The following is a 22,739-nucleotide window of genomic DNA, read 5'->3' on the forward strand; positions in this document are numbered from 1 at the left end:
GCACTTCTTGCACGGGGACTCTCCTTCCAACGGCAATCTGCAGCATCTCCCCTTCTGTCCCACTCTGCTGTTCCCGCCAAACGATCGCAAACCAGACTACTGCCCTTCAGAGAACTCCTCCCCACAGCCCTCTAGAACCTTCTCTCACATCCCACAATCCTGATTGGCTGACTAAGCCGGACAACATGGGTCCTTATCTTAGCCGAAGCCAAAACACACTTTCCAGCGTGGCACACTGCTTTTACAAAAAACTGCTAATATAAACTACCTCACAGTGCAGCAGTGGAAATCTTAACCAGGGAATTACACAGGAGATAAGCAACCTGAATATACAAGAGATACTGCAGATGCCGGAAATCCAAAGCAGACACACAAACTGTTGGAGGAACTCGGGAGGTCAGGCAGCATCTAGGGAGCCAATACACAATTGGTATTTCAGGTCAAAATCCTTCATCAGGAATTCATCCCATTATTACAAGAGCAACTTGACCCTCTCCATGTATCTATGCCACATTTAACGCTACCCGAGATATGTTTGAATTTTCCAGGGCATCCCTGAACACTTTGATGGCATCATGCAGAAAACTTTCTTAATTTGCTTTCTGGTGACTCTCTTTCAGGGGATGTGGCATGCAACTGGTGGATGGATCTCCAGTCAAGTTGTAGTTGTCTCAGACACTCACAACCACAAAGGCTGGCTCTCCTGATTTTTTTTAAGACCACACACATGCCCAATATGACTTGTAGGCTGTTGTATTTCACAACTACAGATGTCATTCCCGCAGTTGTTATATTTTCTCCAGATTAAGTTCTTAGTTAGATATCTGCAGTCTGCAGTTTAGTATCGCTGAGGTGCCATTCAAATTCATTTTGTAGAATGACAGAAACAGCTGAGCTAGAGTCAAATTCCATTTTAATTAGTTTGCCTTTGCATTTTGGAGTAAGTTGTATTGCTTGCTTCTGGTTAGTTTTAACATTTTAAATCTCAAGACTAGTCAGTCCTGTTTCACTCTCATCAGTATCAGATTTTTCATCATCATTTTTGAAACTACAACTTTACTTTTGCTTCAATTTTTTATGATTATTATCACCCAGTACTTGTTGTCTATGAACACACTAACTCTTTCATTTTCTGCCTTTTCTTAAACTCGATTATCTTTCCTTCAGTTAAAAAAAATGCTGTTCCAAATAAAATGAGATGCATTTTTTTTCTCAGCTGACTATTTCTTGCAGCATAATTTATAAACTTGAACATCTCACTACACTTCAACAGGTAGGTAGTTGTCTTGGGGTAACTTAAACTTCCTCGTCTCCACGTTTTAAGTTTTTTAACTCCAAACATAAATCTAATCAAAAGAAAAACAAGATAACTCATGTTATCTACGAGATAACTCATGTACGACGTGGTGACATGATGACGTATGCGATTCACATACTACTGTATTACATACAAGCCATAATGAATTAGTTAAACAAAGAATACTTTACCAAACAATACATTTACAATATTACTCAAATATTACAGAAATATTAAATACACAACAGGTTCTGTAGAGACATTATTGGTGGCACATCTCCGGCGATTTATGGTAGTCCACAACTCAGAAACAGAGAGGAGAGGTCACTGCTGCCCAGTAGGCTATGTGCTCCATGCAAAGTTTAAAGTTTTGACTTTAATTCTCATGCATGAAGTAGGGGCAGCTTCGTTTACCAAATCACTCATGCAAGGTTCACCCTCTCATACAAATCCAAAAAAAAAGTCTCTCTGAGTCCTGCAACTCAATCTCAGAACACACACACGTCATCTGCATCCTGGGGTATGGCAGCCGGGGTTGGAGCAATCTTGGTTTTGTACAGGGGCTAAAGAATTGGTCAGTTTCTCATCTCCCCAGTAGATCTGTTCTACTCCAGTGGGACAGTTGTTGGACGTGAGGTATAATATTGCAGCAATGAGAGGGATCTTAATGACATCTTTTGAATATTAAAAGGCCTTACTAGAGTGGATGTGGATGGAATGTTTCCTATAGAGGGGGAGTCTAGGATTAGAGGACAGCCTCACAATAGGGAGACGTCCCTTTAGGTCAGAGATGTGGAAGAATTTATTTATCCAGATGGTGGTCAATCTGTGGAATTCATTGCCACAGGTGGCTGTGGAAGACAAGTCATTGGGTACATGTAAAGCGGAAGTTAATAGGTTCTTGATCAGTAATGATAGATAGATAGATAGATAGATAGATAGATAGATAGATAGATAGATAGATAGATACTTTATTCATCCCCAAGGGGAAATTCAACATTTTTCCAATGTCCCATACACTTATTGTAGCAAAACTAATTACATACAGTATTTAACTCGGTATAAATATAATATGCATCTAAAATCACCCTCCCAAAAAGCATTAATAAATAGCTTTTAAAAAGTTCTTAAATAGTTTACTATTTACTAATAGTTTACTATGGTGTCAAAGGTTAGGGGAGAAAGCAGGAGAATGGGGTTGAGAGGGAAAATAAAACAGCCATGATAGAATGGCAGAGCAGACTCAATGAGCCAAGTGGTCTAATTCTCCTATATCTTATGTTTTTATGGTCTACAGAAAGTTTGAGAAAAGTCATACTGAGCCCATGATAATACCAGCTTGCACTAAGATTAATAACAGTTAACTTAGATTTAGTACAGGGAAAGAAACTCTGTGCCTGACTGGATGTGAGTTAAACAACTGCTGAACATTAGCTGTATTTGTCACATACAAAAGACAACCGTGCAAATACAAAATGAAAGAAAGAACAAATAAATAGACAGATAGATATCAAGAACATGAGATGAAGAGTCCTTGAAAGTGAGTCCATAGGTTGTGGGAACAGTTCAGTGACGGGACAAGTGACGTTCAGTGAAGTTACCCCCTTTGGTTCAAGACCCACCCACATTCCGAAAACATATGGGTGAGGGTTAGAGTTAGTAAGTTGTGGGCATGCACAGTAACAAAGAATTACAACAAATCAAATCAGTACATTTTATTTAAGTAGATCTGCCACTATAGATGCCTTCCAGTTCACAATAGTTACCAATAATTTTGAATCTCAGAGTCAGATAACTGTAATATCCTTGAATTTGAAACATCATTTAAAACTATTAATTAGTTACCTGTTACTAATTTCAAAGATCCATCAGTTATAACCAATCACTAATTATAATTGTTCAGCATAATCTATACACATCCATCAATTACAATGTTCCTGTCAACTGCAACCTTCCTGTTATAACAGTCAACCTCCACAGCAGTTCTCCACCATTCTCTTTCAATTAGCTAAATGTCAGTGACAAATACACTGTGTAGCCACTTAATTAGGTACACCTGCTCATTAATGTAAATATTTAATCAGCCAATCATGTGGTAGCAACTCAATGCATAGAAGCATGCAGATATGGTCAAAAGGTTCAGTTGTTGTTCAGATCAAACATCAGAAAGGGGAAAAAAATGCGATCTAAGTGACTTTGATCATGGAATGATTGTTGGTGCCAGACAGGGTGGTTTGAGTATCTCAGAATCTGCTGACCTCCTGGGATTTTCACGCACAACAGTCTCTAGAGTTTACAGAGAATGGTGCAAAATACAAAACCAAAATCCAGTGAGTGGCATTTCTATGAGGGGTCAGTGGAGAATGGCCAGACTGGTACAATCTGACAAGAAAGCGACAGCAGCTCAAATATCGGTGGAGTGCATAACAGCGTCTCTGAATACACAACACGTCGAACCACAAAAAGGATGGGCCACAGCAACAGTGGAGAACACCAGGTTCCTCTCCTGTACTTAACAAAGTGACCACTGAGTATATGTCATTCTATTTTACAGCTTGGTTTTAAAGTGTTGATTTATCTGGAATAGAAGATTAAACAAATAAGCAATGTTTTACAATACAAATCACAGGCAGTGATGCAGCCGGTCAGGATGCTCTCAATTGTGCCCCTGTAGAAAGTTCTTAGGATTTGGGGACCCAGACTAAACTCCCTCAACTGTCTGAGGTGAAAGAGGTGCTGTTGTGCCTTTTTCGCCACATAGCAGGTGTGTGCAGAGCACGTGAGGTCCTCGGTGATGTGGATGCTGAGGAACTTAAAGCTGTTAACCCTCTCAACCCCAGATCCATTGACGTCAATAGGGGTTATCCTGTCTCCATTCTTCCTGTAATCTACAACCAGCTCCTTTGTTTTTGCAGCATTGAGGGAGAGTTTGTTTTCTTGGCACCACTGTGTCAGAGAGATGACTTCTTCCCTGGAGGCCACCTTGTTACTGTTTGAGATAAGGCCAATTAACTTTGTGTCATTGGCAAACTTAATTAGCAGATTAAAGCTGTGGGTGGTGATACAGTCATGGGTATACAGGGAGTAAAGGAGGGGACTCAGTACACAGCCCTGAGGGGTTCCTATATTGAGAGTCAGAGGGTCAGAGGTGAGGGAGCCCACTCTTACAACCTGCTGGTGAGCTAACAGGAAGTCCAGGGTCCAGCTGCACAAGGCAGGGTCAAGGTCGAGGTCTCTGAGCTTCTTGTCAAGCCTGGATGCAACTATAGTGTTGAATGCTGAACTGTAGTCCAAGAACAACATTCTCACATAAGCATCCTTCTTCTCCAGATGTGTAAGGATGGTGTGTAGAGCTGTGGCTATTGCATCATCTGTTGATCGGTTGTGTCGGTAGGCGAATTGTAGGGAGTCCAGTGTGGGTGGTAGCAAGCTGCAGATGTAATCTTTGACTAGCCTCTCAAAGCATCTGCTTACTATTGCAGTGAGTGTGACAGGACACCAGTCGTTCAGGCATGTTACCTTGGTCTTTTTTGGTACAGGGACAATGGTGGATAATTTGAATGAAGCAGGTGGACATTCTACACTGGGAGAAGGAGAGATTAAAAAGTAGTCTTTTTAACAATACAAAACATAAAAAGGTGAAATAACATCTTGAGAACTTTCCAAAAGATTTTCACATTTTTTGTATTCCCCATTTTCAAATTATTTTATTGAGGTTTGATATCAAATTTAGTCTAATTCATATCAAGCACTGGTCCCGATTTTAGATTTTAAAAAAGTTAATCAAAAATATTTTAAGAGAATGCCCAATTCCAATTTGCAGATATCCTCCAAGAACAGACTACATAAAGTATGGCTTCTTCATTATAAGTATATAGATCCTGTTAAAATGAAAACTTTGATCTTTCCTTGGTACATCAATCTACAATGGTATTACAGAAATTTGCAGCTTCAAACCATCAGCATGGCACCCACTTCAAAGATCTTCTGAGAACTTTCACGGATGTCAAGAAGTACTGAGGCACAGAGACTAAAGGATTCTAAACTGACAGAGGAAATGAAAGGATGAATATTCTTCCAGAAGCTATTACCATTGTAAGCACAATAATATGAGCTCCAATCCAAGAGAATTTCAGTGACTGTGTAACAGAAGTAAACTCTGCAGCTCCTCAACTGTACTCTAACATTTAAATAAACCTTAACACAACTTATCACCAGCTGCACCCACCACCCCCGGCACCCATCTCAACTCCTTATTCCTGGAAACTCTTTACTGACAATATTTTGACAATTTAAGCTTTGGAAGTTATAAGTACTGCACCATCCTTAGGCAAAGAATTTTGTATTTCCACTCTGTGAGGAAAATTTCTACCTCATTTGCTCAAAATGGCCCAGCACTAATTTTAATGCTTATGTCTCCTTGTCCAGTTCTTACTTTAAGACAAAGCATTCTTAACAGCACGAGATCATGAGCAGAATTAGGCCATTTGGCCCATCAGGTATTTTCTGCTATTCAATCAGCGGTTTACTTTTTCAAACCTGCCTTTTCCTTCTAACCCTTTAACTCCTTTAATCAAAAACATATTAATCCCTGCATTAAATATACCAATGACTTGCCCACCATAGCAGTATGTGGTAATGTCTTCCACAGAATCTCTATTCTCTGGCTGAAAAAATTCCTCATCTCATTTCTAAAGGGATATCCTGTTATTCTGAGGCTATGCCTTGGACCCTTGCCTCTTACACTAATGGAAACCTCTGTTTTAATTCCACTTTATCCATGCCTTTCAATATTTGGTAGGTTTCAATTAGGTCTGAAATCCTTCTGAATTCCAGCGAGTACAGGTGCAGAACCATAAAATGCTCCGGATACATTAACCCTTTCATTCCCGGAATCATTCTTGTGACCCTCCTCTGGACCCTAGCCACAGTGAGAACATCTGTACTTAGATGTGAGGCCCAAAATTGTTGATAATATTCCAAATTACAGGGCTCAAAATTATTGAATCAGTACATCTCCCTGCTCTGCGCAGTATATTGCACTGCTCCATTACTATTGATGGTGAGGTGGTGGACGTGGTGAGGACCTACAAGTACATGGGGTGCACCTGGATGACAGACTTGAGTGAAAAGCACCAACATGGAGGCTGTGTCCAAGAAGGGCCAGTGTCGCCTCTACTTCCTGAGGAGACTGAGGTCCTTTGGAGTGTGCAGGCCTCTCCTTCACATGTTCTACCAGTCTTTTGCGGTTAGTACTATCTTCAATGTGGTGGTGTACTGAGGCAATGGCGTCAACACGGGTGATGCCAAAAGGCTCAATAAACTGATCAGAAAGGCTGGCTCTGTTATAGGAGTCAAACTGGACACACTGCAGGCTGCGGTAGAGCAAAGGACCCTAGGAATATCCTGGCAATTCTGGAAAATGCTTCTCACCCTCTGCATGCCACCTTGGGTGAACAGAGGAGCAAGTTTAGTAACAGACTAAGACATCTACACTGCTCCAAAGAGCGCTATATGAGGTCATTCTTATCCTCGGCCATTGAGCTCTATAATGAGTCAACTGACAGCTGGGGAAGTGATGACACCTCCTGTTAGACTGTTTGAGGTAACTTCTTTATTATTCTTTCTTACTTCGTTTCTAATATTTGTACAGCTGTGCACTTATAATTCTACTGTGACACAGTAATTTCTGTTGGAATCAATAAAGCATCTATTGATCTATCTATCTATTACTTAAATGGCCCCTCATATCAACTAAATTGGACTGACATGGAGGAAAATCATCTAGGTAGTTGACTATGGGTGAAAATGCCTTGTTAATGAAAGAGATCAGAGTAGAATGGTGAAACTAGTTCAAGCTGACAGGAAGATGACAGTAATACAAATAACCACACATTTCAGCAGTGGTGCGGAGAAGAGCGTCTCTGAGGTTCTGTATAAAGTGGCCACTGAGTGTATAACTTTATTGCCACACAGCCAGGCAACCTTTATTTCCAGCCCAACAGAATCCAACGACCATCACTTGACTTTCAATGCTCAGCCCTCCAGCATTAACACAGGGGTTAAGGGGAAAAGCACACAGCTACAATTCAGCATATTCACAGGACAGTGTGGTTACAAAAACTGATCAGAGGCTGGATATGCTGCAACACACTAAAACAGCCTCCTGACTTATCATCAAAATAATTCATTCCTTCCCCAAACCCACAGTCATAAGGGCTTTCTACTGGGGCACAATTGAGAACATCCTGACTGGCTGCATCACTGCCTGGTTTGGGAACTGTACTTCTCTCAGTCACAGGACTCTGCAGAGAGTGGTGTGGACAGCCCAGCGCATCTGTGGATACGAACTTCCAACTATTTGGGACATTTACAGCGACAGGTGTGTAAAAAGGCCCGAAAGATCACTGGGGACCAGAGCCACCCCCAGCCACAAACTGTTCCAGCTGCTACCATCCGGGAACCAGTACCACACGGAACAGGGACTTCAGGCCGCATGAGGTACACCGGCCAGCAACCCACCTACTTAACACCAGTCTAGTCACAATGGCCAATCAAGCTACCAACCGGCACAGCTCTGGGCTGTGGGAGGAAACCCAGATGGTCACAAGGAGAACGTACAAGCCCCTGACAGACAGCGCTGAAATTGAACTCTGCGCTCCAAACACCGCGAGCTGTAGTAGCGTCGTGCAAACTGTGGCGCCCTGAGCACTTGTTAATACTCATTTAACGAAATCACCAAACAGTGACAACCATATTGAAGGTAAAAGACAGAAGTTGCCAGGAAAAGCCACCATCTCTGGATCACAAATTACCCGGGGTGGATACATCAGGAGACTTCCTTGAGAAAACTGGAACTCCAGTTCAACTCCAATATGGTTGCGGTTTCAACTAAAGGAAAGCTGCTTTTCAAAAAGTTGACAGACCCTACATGCTCAAGGGACATAAATGGTGGTCCATGTCGACATCCCATAAAAGGTATAAAACTGCAAGGTCTTTGCTTTGCTTTTAGATGGCTGATAAGAATAGAAAACAAAAAAAAAACTCGGATCAAAACAGAGTGCATCCTGGTCAAACCTCATGGTGAATCAGTTTTGCTTGGTGACAGGGCGACGTAGCAGTCAGCATAACAGTTTACAGAGCTGGTGATTGGAAGATGGCAGTTCAATTCATGTGGCTGTCTGTAAGGAGTTTGTACATTCTTGCCGTTACCTCCAGGTGCTCCAGCTTCCTCCAATATTCCAAAGATGTACGAGTTACGGTTAGTAAGTTATGGGCATGCTATGTTGCTGCCAGAAGTATTACGACACTTGAGGACTGCCCCCAGAATATATTCGGACTGTGATGGTCTCTGACCTAGGTATATATATGTGTGCTTAAGATTTTTGCACAGTGCTGTATTTGTCAATGTGGCACGGAGCGAGAGTTTGCAAGTCTGGCGCGAACAAATGATGATGGGAATGGTGAGGATGGGGTGCCACAGGAGGGGTGTGGGGCAGGTGGCAGTGAAGGAGTGCCAGGGGTGCAGACACACCCACCCTGAAACACCAGGCAAGGTCATCTGATTCCAAGCAATTGGTTTATTAATCATTACAGAATGTCTCTCTGATGTTTCCTGCTCTCTCCCCTCTCCCTTCCCCTTTTCCCAAATGTGATTTCCCTCTCCTTACCTCCTTCCCACTCTCAGTCCACAACAGAGCCCCCTATCAGAATCGGGTTTATCATCCCTCATATATGTCATGATATTTCTTTATGTTTTGTGGCAGCAGTCCGATGCAATACATGAAGTTACTATAGTACTGTGCAAAAGTCTCAGACACCCTATCTATATGTGCCGAAGACTTTTGCAGAGCCCTATAGTAACTTGTGACAAATAAACCTAATCTTTGAAAAGAAGCAGCAAAGAATTCAAACACTGGCAGGAGTTAAGAAAGCAACCAGAAAGCTAATGCTTCTAACAAAAAGCCTAAGAAACAAGATGCTAGAGATTGAATGTCAATTTTAATCAGGAATAATGTGGATAACAACCATTAATACAAGTGAGAAGCAGCCTTCAGAAAAATCTTCACAGCAGCAGAACATTGAAAACTGACAAGGCTAGTTCTTCCATTGATACATGTACAAAGATCATTTAAAATCTTTGTACAAGTTTCAGTGGAAGAGACACTTATTCAATACAAAGATTATAAGTAATCTGAGAGATGTACAAAGACCATTTTAACTATAATGAAACCAGACACTGGGTATGAAAGATCCTTGAAAAACAATAGCTGAATGCCCACGTTAATCAGCCTGCATTGAATCTCTGTGGATGAGATCAGGAAAGGGACTGAATGGCCATGTTGTCATTTATCACACAGCTCGAGGCATACTTAAAGACAGTGGTTGAGGTGTATATGGATTTTGATAAGGTTACTCATTCAGAAAGTCAGGATGCGTGGGGCACCCGGCTGCTTGGATACAGAACTGGCTTGTCCACAGAAGACAGAAGGTGGTTGTAGATGGAGCTTATTCTAGCTGGAGGTTGGTGACCGGTGGTGTTCTGCAGGAATCTGTTCTCAGACTGCTGCTCCTTGTGATTGTTTTACAAATGACTCAGAGGAGGAAGTGGTAGGGTGGGTTAGTAAGTTTGCAGATGACACTAAGGTTGCTGGAGTTGTAAATAGTGTAGAAGGTCGCTGTAAGTCACAACAAGACATTGTCAGGATGCAGAACTGGGCTGAGAAGTGGCAGATGGAGTTCAGTCTGGAAAACTGTGAACTAATTCACTTTGGAAAGTGGAATTTGAAGGCAGTATACAGGGTTAATGCCAGGATTCTTAGCAGTGTGGAGGGACTTTGGGATCTTGGGAGTCTACATTCGTAGATCCTTCAAAGTTTCTGCACAAGTTGACAGGATTGTTAAAAATTCAAAGCATATTATACTATATACAACTTCAAGATTTGTCTCCTTAAAGGCAGCCACAAAACAAAGAAACCCAAATAGAACCCATTGAAAAGACCATAAAACAAAAATGTGCAATAAGGAAAAATAAATCATTCCAACAAAAAAGCAGGCAAATAGCATTCAGAACTGAAGTTCAGGAAAGTGAGTCCACAGACAAAGCCAGCAGCTGATTCAGGAGTCGAATATTTGCAGGCCACAGCCTCAGTTCAGCACAGAGACGAGTAAACCTTGTAGAGCAGCAAGCTGAACCAGATCATCCATTGCCTCTGGCCCCAACACCCTGACCTTTTCAATCCGGCCCGGCAATTAAATCGTCCAAACCTAAGTTCATTCCTTACTCTCAGAATCAGGCCCTGCCGCTGCGATATGCTCTCAGGCCCAAGACCCACCACATGAATTCAGCTTGTATCTGACCTTTCCAATTTGGCCTGCTGCTTCGATCAATCAAAACGCAGCTCCCAGGCACAGGCTCCGCCTTGACTCTGCTCTGCCTCACTTCGGTTTTACCACATTGAGTTGCCTCTGAGTCCACTCCAGCAGCCAAACATTGCTTCATTCCCTATTTTCAGGCCTAGGCCCCGCTGCCTCGATTCGGGCCTTGCAACCGTCCTGCACCTTTAGACTTCAATTCACACTGCAAAAATGCCAGGTCGTACAACTGGATCCAAAGCTCAACCCCGCAAGAGAAGTTACAAACTACTGATTGCAGTGATGGTTTACCAGAAAAAGCGTGATTAATAAAGTAGTTAGCAGGTTTGTTTGTTTTGTTTGTTGCCAGCAGGCAGTCGCTGACTTTCAACATCCCCATCTGAAACTGGAAGGCATAAGGAATGTTGTCCTTTATTAGCTAGAGGATTCAGTTCAAAAACCCTGAGGTAACGTTGCAACTCTGTAAAACCCCAGTTAGCCCACACTTGGATTGTGCTCAGTTCTGGCTGCATCATTATAGGACAGATGTGGAAGCTTTAGAGAGGGTGCAGAGGAAGTTTACCAGGATGCTGCCTGGATTAGAGAGTGTGTCTTATGTGGAAAGGTTGAGCGAGCTAGGGCTTTTCTCTCTGGAATGAAGGAGGATGAGAGGTGTCTTGATAGAGGTGTGCAAGATGATAAAAGACATGATAGAGTGGACAGCCAGAGACTTTTCCCAGGGAGGAAATGACTAACATGAGGGAGCATCATTTTAAGGCGATTGATGGAAGGTTGGGGGTGATGACAGAGGTAAGGTTTTTTTTAAAAACAGTGAGTGGTGAGCACATAGAACACATTGCCAGGGTTACTGGGAGGGGCAGATAAATTAGAGGCATTCAAGAAACTCTTATTAGGCACAGAGATGGTAGAAAAATGGAGGGGTATGTAGGAGGGAAGGTTTCATTCATCTTACAGTAGGTTAAAAGTTCAAAACAAAATCAATGGCAGAAGGGACTGTGCTGTACTGTGAAGTTCTATGGTCTATATTCCACGTCCTCTATTCCTAGTAGTTAAAAGACCGAAATATTCTATAAAATAATATTTGGGGCATTGTACATCCAGGAAAGTGAATAAATTATTTTTAATGTTTTTTGAGTGTCTAGGGTTTTATGTTTGGAAGCCTTCACACCACTCACAGAATATTCAAAAGGCTCCCTGATAAGTTGATCACTGAGACTCCGCAGGTTCCAGAAATCTTCAGCAACACACACCGAATTCCGGAGGAACTCAATAAGGCTGACGAGAGGGGAATAAGCAGTCAACGTGCTGGGTCAAGATCCTTCATCAGGACTGAAACCAAGGCAGAATAAGAGGGAAAGGAGTACGAGCTGGCAGGTGATAGGTACGACCAGGTGAGGGGAAGCCGGATGAAGTATGAAACTGGGAGGTGTGAGGTGAAATAGCAGCATGCAAGTGTCATCATATGACAGAACCTCTAGAAGTTTGCAGAGGTTCCATATGTCACCTAAACTTTGACAAACTTCTATAGATGCACAGTGGAGAGCATCCTAACTGGTTACAACACAGCTTGGCATGGAAACACCAATACCCAGGATACAGCCTAGTCCATCACAGGAAAAGCCCTCCCCATCTTTGAGCATATTTAGAAGGAGCACTGCCATGAGAAAGCAGCATCCATCAAGGCTCCCCCACCCCACCCAGGCCATGCTGTCTTCTCACAACTACATATTTGCTTTAGACAATTTGCCCTTCACACATCGGTTGTTTTCCAGACTTTATTTATGTATAGTTTTTTTTTACAAATATCATTGTCTTTATCTTCCTGAAATTGCCCGTTATTGCCCGTTATGTCACCAGCACCTAGCACAGCAATGAAGGTCCTCCATCTCTGCCTGTCCTTGGCCATCTTCTCCACTGTGCCCCAGGTATGGTTAAAGGCTGTTCACCCTGCCAGTAGCTTCTGTTTTTGCTACTGTCAGCTGTACAAGTCCTGGATGGAGACTCAGGAATACTGTTACACACAGGTATAGAAGAATGCTTCATTGCTGTTTCCATAACAATTTTGTTTTACCAGTCAAGTTTGCTTGCCCTGAGATGAACTCCCAATCTAGAGGACCAGTAGGCCACTAGGTCGGGTTCCTACCCTTTGACCAGTTTGGCATGGGTGACCCTACCAATAGCCAAAGCATATGGGCCTGACTCCAGCCAACATGGCAGTCAGGGTCATTGAGACACACAAGCCTCCAAACCTTATGACAAGGTTGTGGTCCTCTTGGAGGGGCATACAGGTGTCCCCCCCTTTACAAAGGTAGAGCGTTCCCATGAAAACTTTCTTAAGCCAAAATGGTGTAAAGCAAAGAACCATTAATTTTCGTAAAAGTGAAAATCTTGTTTGTAATGCGAAAACAGGTTACTAATGTAGGTCTTTTGTAGAAGCAAAGTGGCATAAAATGAACATTCGTAAAGCAGGGGACACCTGTATATATACTTCAATAATAAGTTTACTTTGACTTTGATGTAAAGAGCTGAAGGAGAAGGAATCTAACAGGAGAAGAGGGTGGACGTTAAAAGAAAAGGAAGGAAGAGGGGCACCAGAGAGAGATGGGCAAGTGATAAGAGAAGGGGTAAGAGGGAGAACTGGAATGGGGAATGGAAACAGAGAGAGAGAGGGGGATGGGAGAACATTTACTGGATGTTGGAGAAATTGATGTTCACGCCATCTGACTGGAGGTTAGATGGAATATGAGGTGTTACTCATCTCAGCCATGTATGGTCTCACTGCGGCATTAGAGGAGCACAAGGACCAACATGTCAGAATAGCAATGGGAGGCCGAATTGAAATGGGTAGCCACCGGGAGATCTGCATTTTGTTGCGGATGGTCGCCGGTGCTCGATGAAGCGGACCACCAGTCTATGTCGGGTCTCACCGATGTAGAGGAGGCTGCACCAGGAGTGCTGGATACAGTAGATGACCCCAACATACTCAACTGGTGAAGTTGACAGGACTTACACCTCCATTCAGGACCCCAAAACAGTCCTTCCAGTGGAGGCAGCACCACTGACTAAATGAAAGCACATTGCTCATACTTCAGAATAAAGTCATAGAATCATACAGCACAGATAAAAGGCTTTCAGTATACCTTGCCAAATTCCATGTTCAATTGTCATTCAACCACACATGAATACAGCCAACAAAACAGCGTTGCTCCAGGTGAAGGAGCAAAACACAGTACCAACAGTCACACACACAGCATAAGGCACGTACAAGGAAGCAAGCACATATATCAGTAAAATACAGTCACACAAAAAAACCATGTAGTCCAGGACCCTTGAAAGCCACAGAAATCTGCAGTCAACCTCAATCAACTTGTCTTCTGTCGAGTGAACACTGGGGGGCAGCAGTGGCTCCAGCTTGGACACTGCCATGCCACTACCAGTGGCGCGCCCACCCTATTTACTGGCTAACAGGTTTTCCAAACCCTGTCAGTTCAACTGTTCACCTGGACACTCCATAGAACAGAGTCATACAGCACAGGATCAGGCTCTTCAGCCCACAATATTGAGTTAATTAAACCAGTAACTAAATAACTAATGAAACTAATCCCTTCTGCCTACACAATATCATATTCTTAAATAATGTGAGTATCTCTGTTTCCATCACTCTCTCAAACATTGCATTCCAAACTTCAATGGTCTTCTGGGTACAAAAAAAAATGCTTTTTTATATCCTTCTCTCCTTGCACTCCACAATCTCTTTGCCCTTGCTTTAAATCTGTGCCATCCGAGGTCTGATACAGTCAAGTGAGCTTACAGCCTTGAAGCCATTTGGACTAACATCCACAGCAAACACAGTTTTATTCCTCATTGGGTGACTTGCTTTGCTTCTGATCGATATTATGTTCAATATCAGTAGCCAGTAGTTGTGACTTTAATCCATGATTACGACTACATACGGTGGGACAGTATAATAGTGGTTAGCACATCATTCTACAGTGCCGGCGATCACTGACTGGGGTTCAGTTCCTGCCGCTGACTGTAAGGAGTTTGTACGTTCTCCCTGTGACCATGTGACGGTGCTCCAGTTTCCTCCCATATTCCAGTTGGGGGTCAGGATCTGGGAGTTTTGCACACATTCATCTGCAGACCGGTACCAACTGCTAGCTCTTGCCGATAACACCCATGCATCACCAATTTACAGGACAGACACTCAGAGACTTGGGCGATTCATATTTTTTGTGTGACTGTATGTTTACCTGCTCTCTCACATGTGCTTTGTGCTGTGTGTGACTGTAGGTAAAGTGTTTTGCACCTTAGCCCTGGAGGAACACTGTTTTGTTTGACTGCATTCACAGGTACTCATGTATGGTTGAACTGAATTATGGGCGTGCTATAACAGCACCAGAAGCATGGTGACCCTTGCGGGCTTCCCACAGCACACCCTCAGATTGTGTGGGTCGTTGATGCAGATTGGCACATCTCACTGTATGTTTCAATGTACATGTGACAAACAAAGCCAATCTTTACAGAGAAAAGCAGAAACAGGTTGGAATATTCTCAAAGTACTAAAATAGAAACAGAATATGCTCGAAAAGCTCAGCAGTTCGTTCAGCATCCATGGAGAGCTAATAAGATTTAACACTTCAGGTTGCTGATCTGTCCTCAAAACAATCATCGTTATTATTATTATGTGCTGTATCATATTACATGGGCAATCGTGGTCTTTCCATGACCATGATGGTTCTTGGCAATTTTTTCTACAGAAGAGGTTTGCCATTGTCTTCTTCTGTCCAGTGTCTTTACAAGACGGGTGACCCCAGCCGTGATCAATACTCTTCAGAGATTGTCTGTCTGGTGTCAGTGCAGCCGGGACTTGTGATATGCACCAGTTACTCATACGACCAGGCATCACCTGTTCCCGTGGCTTCATGTGACTCAGATCGGGGGGGGGGGGCTAAACAGGTGCTACACCTTGCCCAAAGGTGACCTGCAGGCTAGCGGAGGGAAGGAGCACCTCACACCTCCTTTGGGATAGATGCATCTCCACCCAGCCACCTACTTCAGAACCATTGTCAACCTGTAATGTCAACTTACATTCTACACTGAATGATGAGTGGTTCCGTCAGTACCTCCAGTTGAATTCTGTCTTTTTTGTGTTTCCCCCAGCTGTCAGTCTGTGGTTTTGTATTGTCATGTGCTCCTGCTCTGCTCCGGCCCCTATATCACTGAGTACTCCGTCTCTTACCTGTTTCCCATTATCACCTGTTTTGCTGCCACCTGTGTCTCATTGTGCTCCACCTATCATCTGCCTCTCTGTTTATTGCTCAGTGTATTTTAGTCCTGTGTTTTCACCTGTTTGTTGCCAGATTGTGCCAGTGACTTTTCCAGCATTAGTGTCTGTATGCTATCTGTCTGAATATTGACTCTGCCTGTTTCCTGATTCTGGTTTTTGGATTTCTCTCATTATTTTGTACTCTGCCTGAAACTTTGTTTGCACCTTTGGATTTGATACTCAATTAATACCACCCCATGCACAGTACTGGATCTGCAATTGGATCCCTGCTCCAGTGTCCTGCCAGGTTCTTGTATTTGTTAAGTAATAATGAGTTGATGAATGTTTCAGTAGGGGGTGGGGTGTGGGAGGGAGAGAGGTCTTCTGTGGTTGGAATCAGCCATGAATGCTGCATCCTAGCTACATACATTTTTGGTGTAGTGCCTTCAATTAATACACAATCTGCTGCCCATGTGGCAGGCTTCCCCTTCTCTGTGCAGTTGATGAATCCAAAGGAAAGGCAGACACCGATACAGTTCGGCACTTGTGGTCTCACAGAAGTCACCAGTCAGTGTTGAGCTCAAATGACTTGGAGATTCCAGCTCCCAATTTTTCCTCCGGGGTTTACTCCCGTAGCCTTCCCCACGAGTGGGTACAGCCACAGGGCAGCAGAGGTTTGAGATCAGTTTTCCTTCTCCTAGATGAGCTGCCAGTCACAGCTGATGAGCCCCATCTGCCCAAGGTTTGAAGGTGCCAGTAATGCACTTTTGCCCCTTCTCCTGTCCAGAGAAATGGTTCTGCCAGTGCTAAGTCACATGTGAAGGCCAGAAGCTGGACTTGGTCGTGAGAAACTATTTGTGACGGACAACATTGGGAGCATTTAATAGATAGTGGAGAACAAAAGGAAATATGGCCTGTTTACATTGCACAGATAATGGGCATTGCTCACCCTGTTATCAGCATTGCAAGGTGACGGCTTTTGGCACAGGAGTGTTCTTCGGTAATACTAATGAAAAGTAACAAGTGAACGTAGCACAACAGAAGGAAGTGCCAGAACACAATCGATCTTTAGTTGCTACTGAACTAACAACAAAGTTTTGCAGCATTCTACACTCTTAGCACTTCAGAAACAACTTCTTTCTCCATCAGATATCTAAATGGACGATGAACCCAAGAACACAGCCTCATTATAATTTTGCTCTTTGGACTATTTATTTAACATTTACTTTGTCTTTCACTCTACTGTTTCCACCCCCGCCCCCCCCCCCCAAACAACATATGTCAAAGATAATAAACCTGACTCTGGTATAGGTTAGAATATGCTACATACAAGTAATGTGGAATCATTAAAAAAAAATCAGTTTTGTGCATTTGTTGACTATCTGAAACAGTTATGATTAGTTCCATCCTTTGAATTTACTACACATTCTTTGTGTTTTATCATTCAAATATGCATTTTCCTGCCTTTTTTTGTATTGTGATAAACCTGATTGTGATTCTGATTCCTTGGCTTGGCATACAATGCTACGTACAAGATATATATTGTTATTACATGCTTATTTTTGCTATTACATTACCAGCAAGGAACTCTGTGAGCATGTTTCCTTCCTTGACTCACGATGTGTATATTGGCTTAGTTATGTTTATGCATTTTCTTTTCATTCTATTCCAAGTCATACAAGATGTCCTAAATGTTCTGTCAAACAATCTAAATCTTGACTTTGTCTTCATTCTTTCAGTCCCACAGCAGTTTTGTTTGTTGCCTATGTTGTAAAATCGCAATAATGGACTTCATTTGCAGTGTTAGAAAGCATTGGTTATTTGAAGTTATTCTAATTGCATTGCAATTGACAATATTGTTTGCTTAGAAAACTACAATCCGAAGCATTGTTTCAAAGCTACACATTTATGTAGGCTGGCTAGTTGTAACTTTAAATGAAGATAGAGATTTCTATTACACAGGAAAAAAAAAGGTGATGTTGTTCAATTTTGGATTTCAGCAATTATTTCAAATACTATTTGCTGCTTCTATGCACCGTTGCAAATGCTGGTCAGCTCTTTTACTTTCCTCTATAGGTTTTGGATTTAAATGCAAATCATATAGAAATTGGTTTCAAAAAGCAAGCCACTCATTACCTAATGATAACAACAAGTCTATAACATTAAACAGCAGGACATACCAATCGTCTCAGCATTAGGTTTGAGCCAATACAATCACAAATCAGAACTCCAACATATGCGTCATGTCATTTATTGGTCTTTTCATTTTCTGGTGAATATAAACTTGCATTAGTATTTCTATCATTGGGTATCTGAAGATGCTATTTTAAGAATTAAATTTTCTTCTTGAGGAAGCTTATTTATTTATTGAGTTTCTCCGCAGACTGGGCCTTTCCAGCCCTTTGAGCCGCACCACCCAACCGTCCCCCGATTTTAAACCTAGCCTAATCCTGGGACAATCTACCATGACCAATTAACCTACAAATCGGTGCGCCTTTGGGCCGTGGGAGGAAACCGGATCACAGGGAGAACGTACGAACTCCTGAAAGGCAGGAGGGACAGGTGGGAATTGAACCCTGGCCGCCTGTACTGTAAAGCATTGTGCCACCATGTCGCCTATTCAGTATGAACTTTTATCAGCCTCCTCGGTGGGTAGAAATTCTTTGGCCCTGACTTTCAGGAAAGAAGGGAGCTGGGTGATTATACAACCATCAGAAGGTCTGTGACTCACAGAAACCATCCCAAGACATGAGCTATCTCAATTTCCATCAAAGAGTTGTAAGCTGAGAGTTCTTCAGCCTTCTGCTTGTAGTACGAACTGACCAAATTGTCTGGTGTTGCCAAGCACGCTGGACTTGTAAGGGGGAGTGGATGGATGTGAACTGTTCAACCCTGGAAATAAATTGTTGAAGTCCAGCAAATACGTAAACTTTTGCTCTTAGAGTAAGTTAAAAGAACAGCAAAACATCGTGGGCTGAAGGGCCTGTACTGTGCTGTCATGTTCTATGTTTTCTGTGCTTTTGAGACACTTGGCAGCTTCCTTAATTCTCTGCTTGGAATTGACATTGCTGAGACTGAAATGTTAAACCCCTATCCAAGTAACAGTGATCATTTTTGCAGCCTCGGAAGTATAATTTCCTTATCACGCTATACAGAATTTCAGGGTGGGGTGAGGCATTCAAGAAGGTATTGGTCCTGAATTTCCTCCGGTCTCATCCAGCGATGACCTCTGACTACATCCGAAGGCAGTGCTGCTGATATTTATAAATCACTCGTTAGGCTCAGCTGGAGGGAGCACTGTGATAAATTCCAGAGATGACAATTATAGGAAGTATGTCAAGGACTTGGAGAGAGGGAAAAGGAGACTGAATAGATTAGTACCTGGGTGAGAATCTTCAGACGCAAGCCGATACAGCAGTGTTGTACTTTGAGTTACTTAAATAGAATAAGTAAATAAACCCATTCCACTGGCAGGAGGCTTTTCTAGCTAGAGGTAACTACTATGAGAAAGAGGAAGTATAAAAGATAGTGGGGTGCCGTAACTAACACAGCACATAGTTGTGTCATTCCTGCTTATCTGGACTTCTTTCCTTTCCAGCCCTCGAGGTGCAAGTTGTCCATTAGCCTCACCACTCTGATCCACACCTCAAAACCTGTATCACTGGCCAAAACATCGAAGGTTTATATTTCTTACACCCGCTTCCCCACTGAACATAACCAAGATGTGGTTTCTTCACCAGAGATTGGCTCTCTACAGGAGGAAAACATACTAGACATCTTCCAAACTCGAGCTCCCCAAATGTTTGTGTGCCTGAAGTCCTGACCTGCAACTTACATTAGAAAAGGGAAAGGGGTATAGTAATCCACTCTCCCATCAGGCAGAAGATCTGAAAGCCTGGAATTACATTCCACCAGGTTCAATGACAGCTTCTATCCTGCTGTAATAAGACAATTAAATGGTTCCATAGTACAATAGATGGAGTCATGAGCTTGCAATCTAACTCGTCATGATCTTGCACTTTACTGTTTACCTGCATTGTACTTTTTCTGTAGTTGTTACACTTTATTCTGTACTGTTATTGTTGTACCTTATTTTAGCACAGTGCGCTGTGTAACCTGTATGAACAGGATGCTTTTTCACTGCATCTCGGTACGTGTGACAATAATAAACCAATACCAAAATGCTATTCCTTGCAAGTTAACAGAAAACTCCTACAGGTCCCGGAACTTCCAGTGAGTTGTTGATCAGGATGAACTTCCTATAACATGACCAATGTGCAGGAATGTTAATTTCCCAGACTCCTAAAGGCCCAGGTGTGAATCCTTAAATGTTAGGGGTGACATTGTGGGCGAGCAATCATAATATCAAGTCACACTTATACTTGATGAATGATGAATGTCCATCTTCTTATCCCTGTCAAACTGCCAGTTAGGTTGGATGGTCATTGGACAGTGGCACCAAAAATAGTGCACCACCTTCGTATACCACTATCCTCATGTTAATACTGTTCCAACGTATCCACCAGCTCTGTGACTAAAAAGAAAGTTTCATGACTTAATTATATAATGTGTTTTTCTAATTGCCAAAATGGCTTTACTCCTAATGTTTGTGACAGCTGCTCTAACAACTTAGCTTTCTGTAACAGTCTCTTGAGCTGGACAAACCAACACCCAAGTGACTATTCTTTTATTCCTGCAGGATTCCGACCAGCATGGTAGCTTAGTGATTAGCACAGCACTTTACAGTGTAGGATTCAATTCCCACTGCTGCCTGTAAAGAGTTTGTACGTTCTCCCCATGACCGCGTGGGTTTCCTCCGGGTGCTCCAGTTTCCTCCCAGGGTGCAAAGACATACCGATTGATAGGTGAATTGGTCACTGTAAATTGTCCCGTGATTAAGTTTGGGGATTGCTGGGAGGCCAGAAGGGCCTGTTCTGCACTATATCTCAATAAATAATCAATCAATCGATCATCTTAAAGGAGTTGCATTCCCAGATCACACTCGCTAACTTTTCCCCTTGCTTTGGTATTACAATAATGAGTTGGTATCCTTCAAAATAAATAAGGATCTTTTCCCCTGAAAAAGCACATGTAACACTCTCATTCTCTGTTTGTATTTCAGTTTTTACCCAAGACTTGGAATATAGTACACCACATTTAAATCCAAGTGTTGGTAAGTTTTCACTTTGACTTGGGTGACTGACTTTTTGTTTTACAAGTGTTCTATCATCGCACTTTGCTCAAAGCAACCTCACTTCCAACTCCCAGCCCTTTTATGGAATCTCACCTTTTTTGGCATTCCCCTCTCCACATCGTTTTCCATTAGAAGTTTTCAAAGGAATCCAAGGGGGCATTAAAATAAAACCAAACTTGCCCTAAATATTAGACCAAATGATTGCTATTTAAGAGGAAGGACACGGCCACCCAATAGAAGCCAGCCTTGGTGTCCTGAGAGGGGGGCGGGGAGTGGCAATACAGCCAACGCTCACCTCGTAGGCATCGGGCATGTTGATAATCTCCCCGTGCTCAGCCACATAGCCGATTATTCCTTTGCCCCAGGGCACCTGGACCTCGTTGGAGTTCTCCATGCTGGACGACGGCACCACCGTGGCGCCCGCGTGTACGTCGAAGAGCTTGGAGACCAGCCTCTTCTTGTGGGGTGGACCCTCGACCAGGAAGAGGGAGCAGCGGTCAGCGTCCACCATGATGCATAGGTTGATGAGGATCTTGTAGCTGAGGCTGGTCAGATCCAGCTCGTTGGAGATGTCCTTGACCAGCTCCAGGAAGAACTGCCTCTCGTCGGCCTCCCTGAGCGAGCGCTTGTAGTGACTGGCGGCCGAGGCGTGCTGCGGGGCACTGACCCGCGACTCGAGCAGGGCGCTGAGCAGGTGCGCCGGGGTGGGCGGCAGCGAGCTGGCCTTGCGCAGCAGCGCCCGCCTGCCGGGGCTGGGGTCCCGCTCGGCCGACCGCAGGAACACCAACTCGTCCAGGGTGTGGTGGCAGGTCATGGCCCGGGAGCGGGCGAAGCTCCTCCGCAGTTCCTTCTGGCACGACCGGTGGAGAGTGGCCTCGGCCGGGCACGGGTGCTTCTCATCGCCCGGCGGCCCGCCCCCCACCTGCCTGGCGCCCTTGTGCGCCTTCAGCCACTTGCTGACCGACTCGCGTTTGCCCTTCCTCAGCAGGTAGTCCTCGAAGAGGTCGGGGTGTCGGTCGAGGAAAGCTTCCACCTGCGAGAAGTCGATGGCCGCCATGGTCGCGGGGGGCTGAGGAAAGTTACCTGCTCTGTTCTGCTCCTAAAAGTTGTCAGCATCTCCGCATTCGCTGCCGGGACCTTCCTCTGTCCCGGCAGAGCGCCCAGCCGCCCTCTGCGAACCAGCGCCTGGTGCTCGCCGCCCACTTTACCACTCGATCGCCCTCGAGTCCCGGCGCCGCAGATTTATCAGGGATAGGTAGGGAGGGAGGACCCCGCCCTCAGCCGAGAAGTGAGGTTATCCCGTCCATCCCATCACTCCAGTCTCCTCCTTGCGAGGAAGCGTGGTGTCCGAGCGGCTCTGCGGAAACACTGCGCGCTCCGAACACGGAGGCGAGTCGCTCTGTGCCGCTATTTAACTGGCGTGAGCGTGATCAATCTTCCGCAAACTAACTGATGGCTGGAAAGTTTGTCAAGTGACGGATTCTACCGCCGTTTAATACCCATTATTCATCCCGACTAAACTGAGGATTTTAAATATTTATTTAAAATTTTCCCGAAACCACGATGTGGAACGGGGGATATCGGCCACTTTGAAATACCCAAAG

The 22,739-nt window shown here is 43.7% G+C and overlaps 1 protein-coding gene across 2 annotated transcripts in view; it reads right to left on the minus strand.

The window, feature by feature from the left end:
* Window positions 1–22,505, minus strand: part of LOC132378296 (dual 3',5'-cyclic-AMP and -GMP phosphodiesterase 11A-like) — a 266,270-nt gene extending 243,765 nt beyond the window's left edge. For both annotated transcript variants that reach the window (XM_059945103.1, XM_059945102.1), the window contains exon 1: window positions 21,431–22,505. In XM_059945103.1, the coding sequence (XP_059801086.1) occupies window positions 21,431–22,192 (762 nt within the window). In that variant the 5' untranslated portion in view covers window positions 22,193–22,505. The remainder of the gene's footprint in view (window positions 1–21,430) is intronic.
* Window positions 22,506–22,739: the final 234 nt, after the last annotated feature.

This window comes from Hypanus sabinus, chromosome 20 (genome assembly GCF_030144855.1).
Source record: "Hypanus sabinus isolate sHypSab1 chromosome 20, sHypSab1.hap1, whole genome shotgun sequence".
Taxonomy (NCBI): domain Eukaryota; kingdom Metazoa; phylum Chordata; class Chondrichthyes; order Myliobatiformes; family Dasyatidae; genus Hypanus; species Hypanus sabinus.